Genomic DNA, 15871 nt, shown 5'->3' with positions numbered 1-15871 from the left:
TCCTCTTCTTTCAGCTCACCAAAAGCAGATGTTTAATGGTCTTTTCATGTGCAGAAGCATGCATAACTTAAAGAAGTGGTTATAGGTTGATTATTGCTGCAGTGGAAGGTTCTAGACTAAGGTTAAGTGTGTGAGAGTGGAAATCATGCCTTTATGGTTCTACTATTCAGTTTGTCATCCCCTAGAAAAGGATGTGGGAAGGGCCCCAGGAAGGTGATATGGGGCTAGGGGTGTGGGAGGTGTGAATGGGAGGAGAAAGCTGGTTCTGGGCAACTAAGACACAGGCCATCGTCCACAAGGCACAAGGTCTGTACCTGGAGCTGTCGCATCTGCTGCAGCTGGAGCCGGAGTTCGGCCACACTGCGCCTCATGTCGAGCAGGCTCATGTGGATGGCCGAGGGCCCCGCAGGCAGGGGCTGGCTGGGGGACCCCATGGGCTCCAGGGCACTGAGAGTCTTCCGGCCAGAAACGTGGGGCATTCCTATGAGAAAGAAGAGCCAAGAGCCTAAGAATGCCAGAAAGCGAAGTCTAAGCTACACATCCCATCCCAACACTACTACTAAGTCTAAAAATTCCATTCCTTCATTATGAAAAAATTTTTTGAATTATGTTGGTTCTCTAAATGGCAAAATAGGAATTGGGTGGAAATAACTTATGGAACATCCCTGCGTTGTTATAGCATGCAGTCTATCGTCTCTATAGTATACAGTTTGTGTTGAGAAATTTAATGCCAAAGGATGCAGACCACAGACCATATGTATAGCATGGCATATGTTAAGGAAGCTAGTTGTCTGTCTGTCTATCTGCATATCTTCCTTAAATACACAGGTTTACATGGAGAAAAGATTAGATGTACATTAACAAAGTGATAACAGTAACAGCAGATGGTGGTATTCTATGAATTTTACATTTTTTATATTACTTAAAAAATTTTTAAATATGCATAGTGAGTATCTGTAATTTCATAACAGAAAAATAATTTTTAAAATCTGGGCCCTAACACAACGTGTTCATATGACTGCCTCTTGCAGGTGGACATATCCCAAGAACATGTGCTTAGTTCTGGGTGGAGATTCAGCTGATGACCAAGCGGAAGCTAGCTGAGACCTGGATAAACCTAGTAGATCCCTTCAGGTTGCAGGACTCAAATAATAGGGCCTCTGTCCACATCTTCTTTACTGAGAAAACCAGGGGCAATATGAAAATTCTTTAGGAGAGGAATCAAAGAAGGCAGCAGAAAGGAAGTCTTCCTAAATAGTTTTCTAGCTGCCATAGACTTTTGCTCCTTAAGTCCACATTAAATAAGCTTCACGTATTGTAATAAATCCCCTGGGAGAGGCCTGATTTGACCAACTTTGCTTTAAAAATGCCTCAAAAAGGATTCCAAGCAGCACGTACAAGATGAACAAGGTACAGGAACCAAAGGAGGTGCTATGTTCTTTTGTGGACAATGGATTTCTACGGGATGCACTCCACAGTAGACACTGCACTCACATTACACCACACACACACACACACACACACACACACACACTTCTCTTGAGTTCTCTTTCCTGTAAAAGACAAAGTGGAAGGTTTGCGATGGGCCAGGCTGGCCTTGCTCGACAGAACTGCCATCGCTGTGAGCACCCTGGAGCAGTTACCGTGCAGTGACCTCTTTCCATCTTGGCTGATCAAGCATGGGAACCGTTCCTTCCCCAGCGCACATGGCCCTGCAAGTCTCAGCAGGGCAGCCCCCCGGGGCCCCCCGGGGGCGTGCCAGGGAGCAGGGAGGGCCCCACAACTGTCTTCTGGCTAGCCTGGCCTCAGTGCCACGCCAGCAGAGCGCTGGCAGCACACCAAGCTCCCCACCCTCACGGAAGGGGACTCCCAGCCCTCTCCTGGCCCCCTTGGGGAAATCAGGGAGCAGACCAGAAAGCATTTTACAGATTTCCAAAGGACCTGGGCAGAGCAGACCCCAAGCTTTTTGTTATTTTTAGGAGCCTAATTGGCCATTCCCATTGTCATCAGTCATGGCTCTGACCAACTTTTGGCTGTGCCCTCCAATCCAAATCTCCCTCAAAAGAGCAGTATTTTCCATCTCAGCAACTGTTCCAAAGAATATTCTCCAACTGTGAAGGTCTCCAATGTACACCCAGTAACATTTCCCCAAACAGCAGCATTTCAGAAATCACACTGTGCCTTCAAGATCAAGTATTATGAGGGGGATCACAATGAACTGGACGTTTTCTTTTTATAATCAGTCGAATTACTTTATCATCACAACACATCGATAGGCATAGATAGATGCACAATCACACCTACAATAGCATTTGTGCAACAAGCTTTTTCTTCAGTGACAGTGACCTGGTGCTAGGAAACTACGTCTGTTTGGTAATGAGAGCTGTTCTGCTCATGCCTCAGTCAAACGGAGACCCACATTCCTTCTGAATTCCGCCTTTCCCTCACACATCTGGAGCGCACCAGTGCACCTGGCTGACCTCCTGTGCGGAGGGGAGGCTGGAATCTCCATACCATCTGTTAAAGCTGAATGCCCCTAATTGGCTTAAAAAAGTATCTTTCAAAGGGCGGAGCCAAGATGGTGGCATGAGTAGAGCAGCGGGAATCTCCTCCCCAAACCACATATATCTATGAAAATATAACAAAGACAATTCTTCCTAGAATAAAGACCTGAGGACACAGGACAACATCCAGACCACATTCACACCTGCAAGAACCCAGCACCTCGCGAAGGGGGTAAGATACAAGCCCCAGCCCGGCGGGACCGAGTGCTCCTCCCCCCAGCTCCCGGCGGGAGGAGAGGAGTCAGAGCAGGAGGGAGAGGGAGCCCAGGACTGCCGAACACCCAGCCCCAGCCATCTGGACCAGAGCACAGACACAGTGCATGCATGGGGTCCTGGATACTAGGGAAACAGGGCAGCAAGACCGGTGAGCAGGTATCGGAGGCCGGCGCCGGACAACAAAGGAAAAGCGAGCGGCCGTTTTTGTTGTTGTTGTTTTGTTTTGGCGGGTGCTTTTTGGAAGTCTTAAAGGGACAGGGACCCCAAAACTAGGGAAACAGGGCAGCAAGACCGGTGAGCAGGTACCAGAGGCCGGCGCCGGAGAACAAAAGAAAAGTGAGCGGCCTTTTCTTTTCTTTCTTTCTTTTTTTATTTATTTTTCATTCATTAATTTATTTTTTGTTGTTGTTGTTTTGTTTTGGCAAGTGCTTTTTGGAAGTTTTAAAGGGGCAGGGCGGGACACTTAGTCCAGAGGTAGGGAATCCGGGGATCTCTGGGCACTCTAACCCCCTGGGCAGCAGGGAGCAGGGAGGCCCCTTATGGAGATAAATAGCCTCCCGGTCACTCCCCCTCCAAGCGACTCCACCATTTTGGACCAGAGGCCAGAGCCAGGCCACGCCCACAGCAACAGCGGAGAATAACTCCATAGCAGCCGGGCAGGAAGCAGAAGCCCTGTCTGCGCACAGCTACCCAGCACAAGCCACTAGAGGTCGCTGTTCTCCTAGGAGAGGAGGGCCACAAACCATCAAGAAGGGAAGTTCTTCCAGCCGTCACTCGTCCCAGCTCCACATACTATTCATATCACCATGAAAAGACAAAATTACAGGTAAACCAAGATCACAGAGGCAACACCAGAGAAGGAGACAGACCTAAACAGTCTTCCTGACAAAGAATTCAAAATAAGAATCATAAACATGCTGACAGAGATGCAGAGAAATATGCAAGAGAAATGGGATGAACTCCGGAGGGAGATCACAGATGCCAGGAAGATTACAGAAATGAAACAAACTCTGGAACGATTTATAAGCAGAATGGATAAGATGCAAGAGGCCATTGATGGAACAGAAACCAGAGAACAGGAATGCATAGAAGCTGACATAGAGAGAGATGAAAGGATCTCCAGGAATGAAACAATATTAAGAGAACTGTGTGACCAAACCAAAAGGAACAATATCCATATTACAGGGGTACCAGAAGAAGAAGAGAGAGGAAAAGGGATGGAAAGTATCTTGGAAGAAATAATTGCTGAAAACTTCTCCACACTGGGGGAGGAAATAATCGAACAGACCACGGAAATACACAGAACTCCCAAAAGAAAGGATCCAAGGAGGACAACACCAAGACACATAATAATTAAAATGGCAAAGATCAAGGACAAGGAAAGAGTTTTAAAGGCAGCTAGAGAGAAAAAGGTCACCTATAAAGGAAAACCCATCAGGCTAACATCAGACTTCTCAACAGAAACCTTACAGGCCAGAAGAGAATGGCATGATATATTTAATGCAATGAAACAGAAGGGCCTTGAACCAAGGATATTGTATCCAGCACGACTATCATTTAAATATGATGGTGGGATTAAACAATTCTCAGACAAACAAAAGCTGAGGGAATTTGCTTCCCACAAACCACCTCTACAGGACACCTTACAGGGACTGCTCTAGATGGGAGCACTCCTAGAAAGAGCACAGAACAAAACACCCAACATATGAAGAATGGAGGAGGAGGAATAAGAAGGGAGAGAAGAAAAGAATCTCCAGACAGTGTATATAACAGCTCAATAAGCGAGCTAAGTTAGGCAGTAAGATACTAAAGAGGCTAACCTTGAACCTTTGGTAACCACGAATTTAAAGCCTGAAATGGCAATAAGTACGTATATTTCAATAGTCACCCTAAATGTAAATGGACTTAATGCACCAATCAAAAGACACAGAGTAATAGAATGGATCCAAAAGCAAGACCCATCTATAGGCTGCTTACAAGAAACTCACTTCAAACCCAAAGACATGTACAGACTAAAAGTCAAGGGATGGAAAAACATATTTCAGGCAAACAACAGCGAGAAGAAAGCAGGGGTTGCAGTACTAATATCAGGCAAAATAGACTTCAAAACAAAGAAAGTAACAAGAGATAAAGAAGGACACTAGATAATGATAAAGGGCTCAGTCCAACAAGAGGATATAACCATTCTAAATATATATGCACCCAACACAGGAGCACCAGCATATGTGAAACAAATACTAAAAGAACTAAAGGGGGAAATAGACTGCAATGCATTCATTTTAGGAGACTTCAACACACCACTCACCCCAAAGGATAGATCAACCGGGCAGAAAATAAGTAAGGACATGGAAGCACTGAAAAACACAGTAGAACAGATGGACCTAATAGACATCTATAGAACTCTACATCCAAAAGCAACAGGATATATTTTCTTCTCAAGTGCACATGGAACATTCTCCAGAATAGACCACATACTAGCCCACAAAAGAGCCTCAATAAAATCCAAAGTATTGAAATTCTACCAATTAATTTTTCAGACCACAAAGGTATAAAACTAGAAATCAATTCTACAAAGAAAACAAAAAGGCTCACAAACACATGGACGCTTAACAACATGCTCCTAAATAATCGATGGATCAATGAACAAATTAAAATAGAGATCAAGGAATATACAGAAACAAATGACAACATCAACACAAAACCCCAACTTCTGTGGGACGCAGTGAAAGCAGTCTTAAGAGGAAAGTATATAGCGATCCAGGCACACTTGAAGAAGGAAGAACAAGCCCAAATGAATAGTCTAACATTACAATTATCGAAATTGGAAAAAGAAGAACAAATGAGGCCTAAAGTCAGCAGAAGGAGGGACATAATAAAGATCAGAGAAGAAATAAACAAAATTGAGAAGAATAAAACAATAGCAAAAATCAATGAAACCAAGAGCTGGTTCTTTGAGAAAATAAACAAAATAGATAAGCCTCTAGCCAAACTTATTAACAGAAAAAGAGAATCAACACAAATCAACAGAATCAGAAATGAGAACGGAAAGATCACGACAGACTCCACAGAAATACAAAGAATTATTAAAGACTACTATGAAAACCTATATGCCAACAAGCTGGAAAACCTAGAAGAAATGGCCAACTTCCTAGAAAAATACAACCTTCCAAGACTGACCAAGGAAGAAACACAAAAGTTAAACAAAACAATTATGAGCAAAGAAATTGAAGCGGTAATCAAAAAACTACCCAAGAACAAAACCCCTGGGCTGGATGGATTTACCTCGGAATTTTATCAGACACACAGAGAAGACATATTACCCATTCTCCTTAAAGTTTTCCAAAAAATAGAAGAGGAGGGAATACTCCCAAACTCATTCTATGAAACCAACATCACCCTAATACCAAAACCAGGCAAAGACTGCACCAAAAAAGAAAATTACAGACCAGTATCCCTGATGAATGTAGATGCAAAAATACTTAATAAAATATTAGCAAACCAAATTCAAAAGTATATCAAAAGGATCATACACCATGACCAAGTGGGATTCATCCCAGGGATGCAAGGATGGTACAACATTCAAAAATCCATCAACATCATCCACCACATCAACAAAAAGAAAGACAAAAACCACATGATCATCTCCATAGATGCTGAAAAAGCATATGACAAAATTCAACATCTATTCATGATAAAAACTCTCAGCAAAATGGGAATAGAGGGTAAGTACCTCAACATAATAAAGGCCATATATAATAAACCCACAACCAACATTATATTGAACAGCGAGAAGCTGAAAGCTTTTTCTCTGAGATCGGGAACTAGACACGGATGCCCACTCTCCCCACTGCTATTTAACATAGTACTGGAGGTCCTAGCCACGGCAATCAGACAAAACAAAAAAAACACAAGGAATCCACATTGGTAAAGAAGAAGTTAAACTGTCACTATTTGCAGATGACATGATATTGTACATAAAAAACCCTAAAGACTCCACCCCAAAACTACTAGAACTGATATCGGAATACAGCAAAGTTGCAGGATACAAAATTAACACACAGAAATCTGTGGCTTTCCTATACACTAACAATGAACCAATAGAAAGATAAATCAGGAAAACAATTCCATTCACAACTGCATCAAAAAGAATAAAATACCTAGGAATAAATCTAACCAAAGAAGTGAAAGACCTATACTCTGAAAACTACAAGTCACTCTTAAGAGAAATTAAAGGGGACACTAACAAATGGCAACTCATCCCATGCTTGTGGCTAGGAAGAATTAATATCATCAAAATGGCCATCCTGCCCAAAGCAATATACAGATTTCATGCAATCCCTATCAAATTACCAGCAACATTCTTCAAAGAACTGGAACAAATAATTCAAAAATTCATATGGAAACACCAAAGACCCCGAATAGCCAAAGCAATCCTGAGAAAGAAGAATAAAGTAGGGGGGATCTCACTCCCCAACTTCAAGCTCTACTAAAAAGCCATAGTAATCAAGACAATTTGGTACTGGCACAAGAACAGAGCCACAGACCAGTGGAACAGACTCCAGACTCCAGACATTAACCCAAACATATATGGTCAATTAATATTCGATAAAGGAGCCATGGACATACAATGGCGAAATGACAGTCTCTTCAACAGATGGTGCTGGCAAAACTGGACAGCTACATGTAGGAGAATGAAACTGGACCTTTGTCTAACCCCATATACAAAAGTAAATTCAAAATGGATCAAACACCTGAATGTAAGTCATGAAACCATTAAACTCTTGGAAAAAAACATAGGCAAAAACCTCTTAGACATAAACATGAGTGACCTCTTCTTGAACATATCTCCCTGGGCAAGGAAAACAACAGCAAAAATGAACAAGTGGGACTATATTAAGCAAAAAAGCTTCTGTACAGCAAAAGACACCATCAATAGAACAAAAAGGAACCCTACAGTATGGGAGAATATATTTGTAAATGACAGATCCGATAAAGGCTTGACGTCCAACATATATTAAGAGCTCACACGCCTCAACAAACATAAAACAAATAATCCAATTAAAAAATGGGCAGAGGAACTGAACAGAAAGTTCTCCAAAAAAGAAATACAGATGGCCAACAGACACATGAAAAGATGCTCCACATTGCTAATCATCAGAGAAATGCAAATTAAAACCACAATGAGGTATCACCACACACCAGTAAGGATGGCTGCCATCCAAAAGACAAACAACAACAAATGTTGGCGAGGCTGTGGAGAAAGGGGAACCCTCCTACACTGCTGGTGGGAATGTAAATTACTTCAACCATTGTGGAAAGCAGTGTGGAGGTACATCAAAATGCTCAAAACAGACTTACCATTTGACCCAGGAATTCCACTCCTAGGAATTTACCCTAAGAACGCAGCAATCAAGTTTGAGAAAGACCAATGCACCCCTATGTTTATCGCAGCACTATTTACAATAGCCAAGAATTGGAAGCAACCTAAATGTCCATCGATAGATGAATGGATAAAGAAGATGTGGTACATATACACAATGGAATACTACTCAGCCATAAGAAGAGGGCAAATCCTACCATTTGCAGCAACATGGATGGAGCTGGAGGGTATTATGCTCAGTGAAATAAGCCAAGCAGAGAAAGAGAAATACCAAATGATTTCACTCATCTGTGGAGTATAAGAACAAAGGAAAAACTGAAGGAACAGAACAGCAGCAGAATCACAGAACCCAAGAATGGACTAACAGGTACCAAAGGGAAAGGGACTGGGGAGGATGGGTGGGTAGGCAGGGATAAGGGGTGGGGAGAAGAAAGGGGTGTTAAGATTAGCATGCATAATGGGGAGGTGGGAGAAAGGGGAGGGCTGTAAAACACAGAGAAGACAAGTAGTGATTCTACAACATTTTGCTATGCTGATGGACAGTGACTATAAAGGGGTTTATAGGGGGGACCTGGTATAGGGGAGAGCCTAGTAAACATAATATTCTTCATATAAGTGTAGATTAATGATAACGAAAAAAGAAAAGAAGGAAAGAAAAGGGGGATTACTCCCTGAGAGGATAAAACTACCTGTAAATCAACGATTACGATTAATGCATGCTTTAAATATCCTTAATTTTGATCACTTAAAGGGTGTCAGATGATCGGCTATGGAGGTACATTTTTCTGATAATATTCCTTTCTCTTAAAAAAAAATAAATAAAAAAAAAGGAGTTCCTGTGTGGTGACCTCCAGTGAGTTCTACACAATGGTATAAAGGGCATATCAAAGTGTGGGCAAAGGGTCTGTTTGTGTTTATACAGAGGATCAAAGCCTAATTTGGCTACCCAGAAAATTAACTAAGATACGATATGAAGAAGAACTTCCAACATCAGCACTCTCTGGAAGAGTCATACCAGAAGATGATCATCAAAAAACATCAATAAAGATCCAGGAGATGCTGCAGTTGTAGCTGCATTCATCCCACCAGTTCCTGGACTTGCCATTGGAATGAAGAAGGAGATATCTAAGCTGGCCTGTGCATACAGTAAAATAACAAATTTGACTGGATCTATAGTGTTGGAATTCAACCAAGAAGTAGGAGAAGTGCAAGTTGTAGCGCTCAAAAATCTTACAACTACAGACTATCTACTATTAAAAGAACATATGGGATGTGAACATTCCCCAGGAATGGGTTGTTTTAATTTGTCTGATTTCTCTCAGACTGTTCAAGTTCAGTTGGACAATATCCACCATATCATAGATAAGTTTTCACAAATGCCTAAGGTGCCTAACTGGTTTTCTTGGTTTCACTGCAGATGGCTGGTAATTACAGATATGCTTTGGTTATGTAACTATACTCCTATTATGTTAATGTGTGTGTGCAATTTAAGTAGTAGCTTAAAACCTGTACATGCTGAAGTTACTCTACAAGAAGATATATCAAAGAAATAATCAATCTTCCCATGTTTTCTTCCGCCTGCTACTTCTATAGCTTTTCTTCTTCCTTCCTAATTACAACCCTTAAATAGAATTCGTGCCTCATATCAAATTTACCGAGTATCATAATTCTTCCAAGTGGTAAAGATACCTCAAGACAAATGCTGGGCATAGAAGCCACAGGGCATAAATATGCAAAGAAGTAAAAAGCTAACTTTTTCAAACAATAAGGCTTCTCTCTCACTTACCAACTTCACATTTCCCTGTATGGCCCCGGAAGATGACTGGTTAGCCAGAGACGGGTAAGATTCCTCAAGGGAGGAACAACCTAAGACAGGCACAGTCGCAGGGGGGCCATCAGGTGAGAAACTGGGGATCAACAGAGGTGAGGCCTAGAACCTCACCCCCCCTGTTTTGAGAGAAATCTTCTGCATCCGTGGATGTTTCATTGCCCTTGTCTAGCTTGGATTAACACTTAGTCTACAGGCACACACCTGATCATCTACATTTGCCCTCTTACAGCACTAAACTATGTTTTCTACCTTTATCTTGCATCTACCTACTACTTCAGCATTTTATTTAAAAATAATAATAATAATAATAATAAGGGAGAAATGTGGGATTCACATATAAATCAAGTATAAAAATCAAACGAATATTCATATTTGACGTGATTCTTTATAGTTCATAATGCGTGATCAAAACCGAAAGTTTCTGTGATGACTGCCCTTGCACTGTTCACCATGTAAGAACTTATTCACTATGTAAGAATTTGTTCACCATGTAAGAACTTGTTCGTTATGCTTCAGAAGATTGGAGACTGATGAGAATTAGGCTTGGGGTGGATTAATGATTGTGCATTGAGCATTGAGTCCCCTATACAGAATTTTATTGTTGTTAACAACCATTTGATCAATAAATATGAGAGATGCCCTCTCAAAAAAAAAAAAAAGTATCTTTCACAACCAAATTTCTTTATGGAACCCACACTGATGTGTAAAATTTCTTCATCTAACTTCTTAGACCATGAAACCTGGTTTCTAACACCTCATTCACTGAAGTGGCTGTTTAGGAGGTGGCAATGGTCAGCCATCAACCCCACAGATAGATGCTGGGCTGACATAACATCTCCCTGATGTGACAGTCAGCTTTGTTAGCCACTTCTTTCCTTCTTGGTCAGTTTTAAACTTCCCTGTTGCTCACCTTCATACCTCTCCACTGCTCCATCTAGGGCAATCTATTTTCTAATTTCTTCCTCAGCCAAACTTATAAATCATGGGGTGTACTTCCTGGGCCCATTTCTCCTGTCACTGGACATGTTTCTAGGAAGGCCCCTTCTCCTACCACCACCTGCCATGGTCTCCCACATCTGTGCTCTAGTTTATAATAATGCTCAGATCCATAGAGCAATACCTTGATGTTGCTACAGGAACTTCCCACATGTAGGTCAAATCCATTATTTCTCTTCATCTCCCCCAAACCTTTCTGTCTCTGTTGGCCTAATTTTAGCCAGTGGCACTATTATCCACTCTATTATTTGAACCAGAAACCTTGAAATCATTCCCAGTATCCACTTCCTAGTTGTCTGTTTTTGAGTACGTAACTTAACCTCTCTCCCCTCAGTTTCCTAATCCGTAAAATGGGTGTAAGGGTTATTGTGTGAGATAATGGAATTACCACATGTAAACTGCTTAGTCTGGTGTCTGGCACAGAGGGAAGCCCCACTGCTAGGATTACTTCTCTGAGCAGAGTAGGCAGGAGGAGCCTCTGCCAGCCTCCCCTGTTCTCCTGGAGTGCCGGCAAGTGTAGAAGCCTGCGGGTGGCAGCAGTAGGCTGAGATCTATAGGCAGGTACCCTGAAATCTATGGATGGAGCTGGATATGGTGAGTGGTGAATGAATCCCTCTCCAGATTAGATTCATAGGACCTGAGATCTGCTCTCCGTACTCACATGCATGGTGGTCTCATTCTCGGTTCAACATGTTCTGTGTCCAACATGCCAGCCTAGGAAGGGGAGTTGGCAAGCAGTTCGACCTCAGAGCCTTGCTGTTTTCTGTCCATCTCACCCTTTCCAGGCAATACTTCCCCTTTCTCTGACCAAATCCACCCTTAGGTAAGTTACTTCAGTTGAGTATATCTTAATATGAATATCATTAAACACAAATTTGATGTGATATGTATGTGTCCTATTGCAATAGAAAGAACATGGATTTGGGCATTGGCCAATCTGTCTTACTAGCTGTGTGGCTAGCATCTTCCTTATGGGGGGTTATGTGTGTTAGATGATATAATACACAGTTTAAAACACCAGGTATGTCTTCAAAATGGCAGGTTCCTTATGTTCTCTTACATCCACAGTAAACCAAACAGGAAGTTTGGGTTCCTCTTTTCCATTTACTCTGGGCCAAATGAGCTCCTTAACTTCTATATAATTCCATGTACTTGTCTACCAAAAAGGGATAACACTTCTTCTCTGGTAGCTTACTTCCCAGGATTCAGGAAGAACTGATACATTTTGTGCACTGTACAAGGATGCCATGGCAACAGAAGCCCTGTGGACCACATCTAGACCTGACGCCTTAGAATGAGACAGCCCATACTCAGCAGAGATGCGGGGGAGGAAGCGTTTGTGCACGCTGCCGGTGGCGCTGCAAACTGGCTCAGCCTTTCAGAAGAGCAAACTGGCAGCCCGCTGTCAGTGCAGCTCGGGTTCATCCCTTTGGACTTACTGATTCCACTTGGGGACAGACATCCCAAGGAAATCACATCCTCTCCTCTCCACCTGCTCCAAAATACATTTACCAAATTGTTCAAAACAAAGAACTGAACTTATGCATTATGCAACTTAATGCATCTTTAAAGGGACTGGAGCATCTTCACACAAAGGAATGAGAGAACGTGACAGATGGGTGGGCCACATGGATGTGTTGTTCAGGCCTCACACCTGGAACATGAGACTACAGGTTCTGCTTGTCCCATGAGGATGTCAGGAGTTAGTTCATGCACGAAAAGGCCTCAGCGTCTGGTACAGAGGAAACCCTCCCTAAATGTGCCCCATGATGATGATGATGGTGATGTCATCGAAAGTGAAAAAAGAAAAAAAGGAGAATGTAAGAGAGCATGTACACGTTGACCAGAACACTGGCATCAGATACTGGTCATTTCTAGCATAGAATCCCAAGGAATGGAAGGTTTTAGTTCATTGGCCTCCTTTTGTTCCCCACCCCTGCACCCCACACACACTTTATTGAGATGTAATTGGCATATAACATTGTGTAAATTTTAAGGTGTACAATGTATTGATTTGATACACTTATGTACTGCAACATGATTACCACTATCATGTTAGCTAACATGTTCATCACATCACATAATTACCATTTCTTTTCTGTGGTGAGAACAACTTAAGATCTTGGAAATAGTTCAGTATTGTTACCTATAATCATCATGCTGTGCACTGGATCCCCAGAACTCACTTCCCCCTTTAACGGGAAGTTTGTCCTTTTGGACCAACAACTCCTCATTTCCCCAACCCCCAGCCCCTGGTAACTACCCTTCTACTCTCTCATTTCCATGAGTTCAATAGATTCCTCCTTTTCCCTAAATTCGTAATAGATCAGGAAATAAATGAATAAATAAATACCTGCAAAACAAAGTGGCAACTAGTCTCAAGACCAGTTTAGCAATTTCTGTGCACTAATTCTCAGGCTGCAGCCAAGCTCATGACTGATTTCTAAATAAACCAACAAACCCTTCCACAGCTGGGAATGCCAGGAGAACACCCAGCTGGCTTCACAGCTGAGCGGCCTGTGTGGAACCTGTGCGGCTCAGGACTCACAGGGGTCTCAGCTGCAGCCCCCAGTCTGCCTGCTCTACCACAGGGCACCACACCCTGTGGCTTCTCCAAACTAGGTGTTTCACCCACTTTGCCACATGCCTCCTGTGTAATTCTGTAGCCAAACATGTCCCTGGAAATGATTTCTATTTCTAACCCAATGGGAGGAAAGACCTCATGTTCTTGAGAAGCCTGCCTTGAGCCTGCAGAGTAAGATATACATCAGATAAACCTGGACAGTAGTGAGCCGCACTGACAATAAACTTGGGACCTCTTTTGTGGGAAGGGATGCTGGTATTTAAAAAGCAGACACGCTGGGAGCACGCACTCTCCTGCCTTGCCTGCTGGGGCTCCTCTCTCATCCATTCCCAGATTGCGGCACGGCTGAGGTCCTTCTCCATTGTAGGGGCTTCCCTTTGCACTAAGAATAATGTCTAAATTCCTTGCCACAGTATTTGTACACCTTTCCTCAGGCAGATGGCTCTTCCCCTCCTCCCTCACTCACTTGAGTGCTGTCTGTCCTTCAGAAGTCAGTTTGTGTCACTTCCTCAGCAAAGTAACTTTAATCGAGACTAGATCTGTTGGTTAAACATTCATCCTGAACTACTTCTTACCGCTTCCCCCTCTCCCCATTTAATTACTTGTCCCCTATCTGGTTTACCCACACGATTGGGAACCTAGGTGGGCAGCCTGGTTTGAGTGATGTCCACTGTCCTTGCCCAGGAGCATATATATTTGTTAAATGTGTGGCTATATTCATGAATAAATGAATGAAGCCTGAAGGGAGAGCAGAGGGACTTGGGCTCACTGACCCCACCCCCACCCATGGATGACTCACCCAAATTTCTGCCTCAGGTAGGGAAGGTGTGGTGGTGTGGGCTGTCATTGGGGAAGCCTTTGAAATCACCCCTCCCCCACCAGGAAAAGCTTATACATCTGACAGGCCAGAGCTAATCAGACTGGTTGCTGCAGCTAGGTCAACTGCAGGCATCCCAGAGTGTCCATGAACACTTACCTGCACTATCGGTGTGGTTCTTACTAGCTGTGGCTTTCATCATTTTCTCGCTGAATGAAAGAAAAAGAGAGTCAGCTACACAGTTTCCAAAACGCCTTCTTTTATTTTTTTTGCCCATTCCATTCACTATTCCAAGCAATCAGCAGCAGCTAGTGATGGTACCAAGCAATGAGGGTATTTGAGCGTCAGCAGCACTGCTGGCCAGAGTGAGAAAGGCTTCCCAGGTGTGCATCTGACACTGCTGGTGGAATGTAGCGGGGAGCACTTGCGACTTTCAGATGACGGTGGAGGTGGAAACGTGGGGATGGAGTTTGCAGGCATGGCTCAGTGGGCTGTGAAGCCACATGCACTGGGAAGCTCATTTACCCTTCTTGGACCAAAGGGTCACCTTCGACCAAGAATTACCAGAAGGGAAAACAAACAAACCATGATTCATAGAGATGGGGATATTTTCAGCCTTGAAATGATTAAAAGAAAACGGATTTGAATGAATGAATGATCTTAATGATTGGAGAGAAACAGATTGAATTATGTTTAATTGGTTTGCTTTCTTTCTTTTTTTTTTTTTTACCTAGATGCATCTTTGCTATTACTTGTAATGGGCCCTTTAAAAAGCGCCGACTGAACAAGGCCAGTTAAACTGGCAATCTGTTTCTCCATGGCTTGCATCCTCTCTCTGTAAAACAAGAGAACTGTTTGTTAAAGCTATATTGACTTGCAGACTGGTTTGTCCAGGTGAGTGATCACCTGTGGATTATAAAAGAGACCACCTGTTAGGCTGCCAGAGTTCATCCCAACCAGGCTCTGAGAACATCAAGAGCCTGTAAATTCCCACTGAGCTCAAGGTTTGATGATAAGAGTTTTGTATTAACCCAATAATCTCACTGAAAAGACATTGGACAGATCAGCAGAAGCCTCCTGGAAAAATGAAAAGCATTACCCTCTGAAATAATCCTGTCTGTGTGTCATGGTTTTGAGCCCTTTCTGCCCTGCTTTTGCTATTTTACCTCTGGCACCAGAGGTGTCTTAGGCCAGCCATGACCTGGAGGCCCAGACTTCTAAGCTGTGCTCCTCAGATGGGAGGCTGCTGACTGCTTTTGGTGGAGATGATGGAGATACTTGTTGTGTGTATAGTAAAACTTGTTTTGGAGCCCAAGAATGACCAGATGACTGTCTCTTAATGCCATGGAGAAATATGATTGAAATCCCTGTCTGGTAAGGGGTAAGAGTGGCTCAACCCAATGACATAGGAACTTTAGCCTGGGAGCTGGTACAGGATGGAGCAGCAACACAAATATCCCTAACAGCTCGGTCAGCTCGAGAC

General features: G+C 42.9%; 1 protein-coding gene across 20 annotated transcripts in view; it reads right to left on the bottom strand.

Annotated features, from left to right (window-relative positions):
• The window catches only part of KIAA1217 (KIAA1217 ortholog), a 638036-nt gene that overhangs the window by 36387 nt on the left and 585778 nt on the right, over positions 1-15871 (bottom strand). For 16 of the 20 annotated variants that reach the window (XM_036880951.2, XM_036880948.2, XM_036880956.2 and 13 more), the window contains 3 exons: positions 15119-15223; positions 14548-14597; positions 315-481 (listed from right to left, as the gene is read on the bottom strand). In XM_036880951.2, coding sequence (XP_036736846.2) covers positions 315-481; positions 14548-14597; positions 15119-15223 — 322 coding nt within the window. The remainder of the gene's footprint in view (positions 1-314; positions 482-14547; positions 14598-15118; positions 15224-15871) is intronic. The other 4 variants (XM_036880950.2, XM_036880955.2, XM_036880953.2 and 1 more) reach the window with 1 other exon arrangement.

This window comes from Manis pentadactyla, chromosome 3 (assembly GCF_030020395.1).
Source record: "Manis pentadactyla isolate mManPen7 chromosome 3, mManPen7.hap1, whole genome shotgun sequence".
In the NCBI taxonomy this organism is placed as follows: Eukaryota; Metazoa; Chordata; class Mammalia; order Pholidota; family Manidae; genus Manis; species Manis pentadactyla.
Note: the sequence above shows the minus strand (reverse complement) of the source record. Positions and strands in the feature narration are given on the sequence as shown.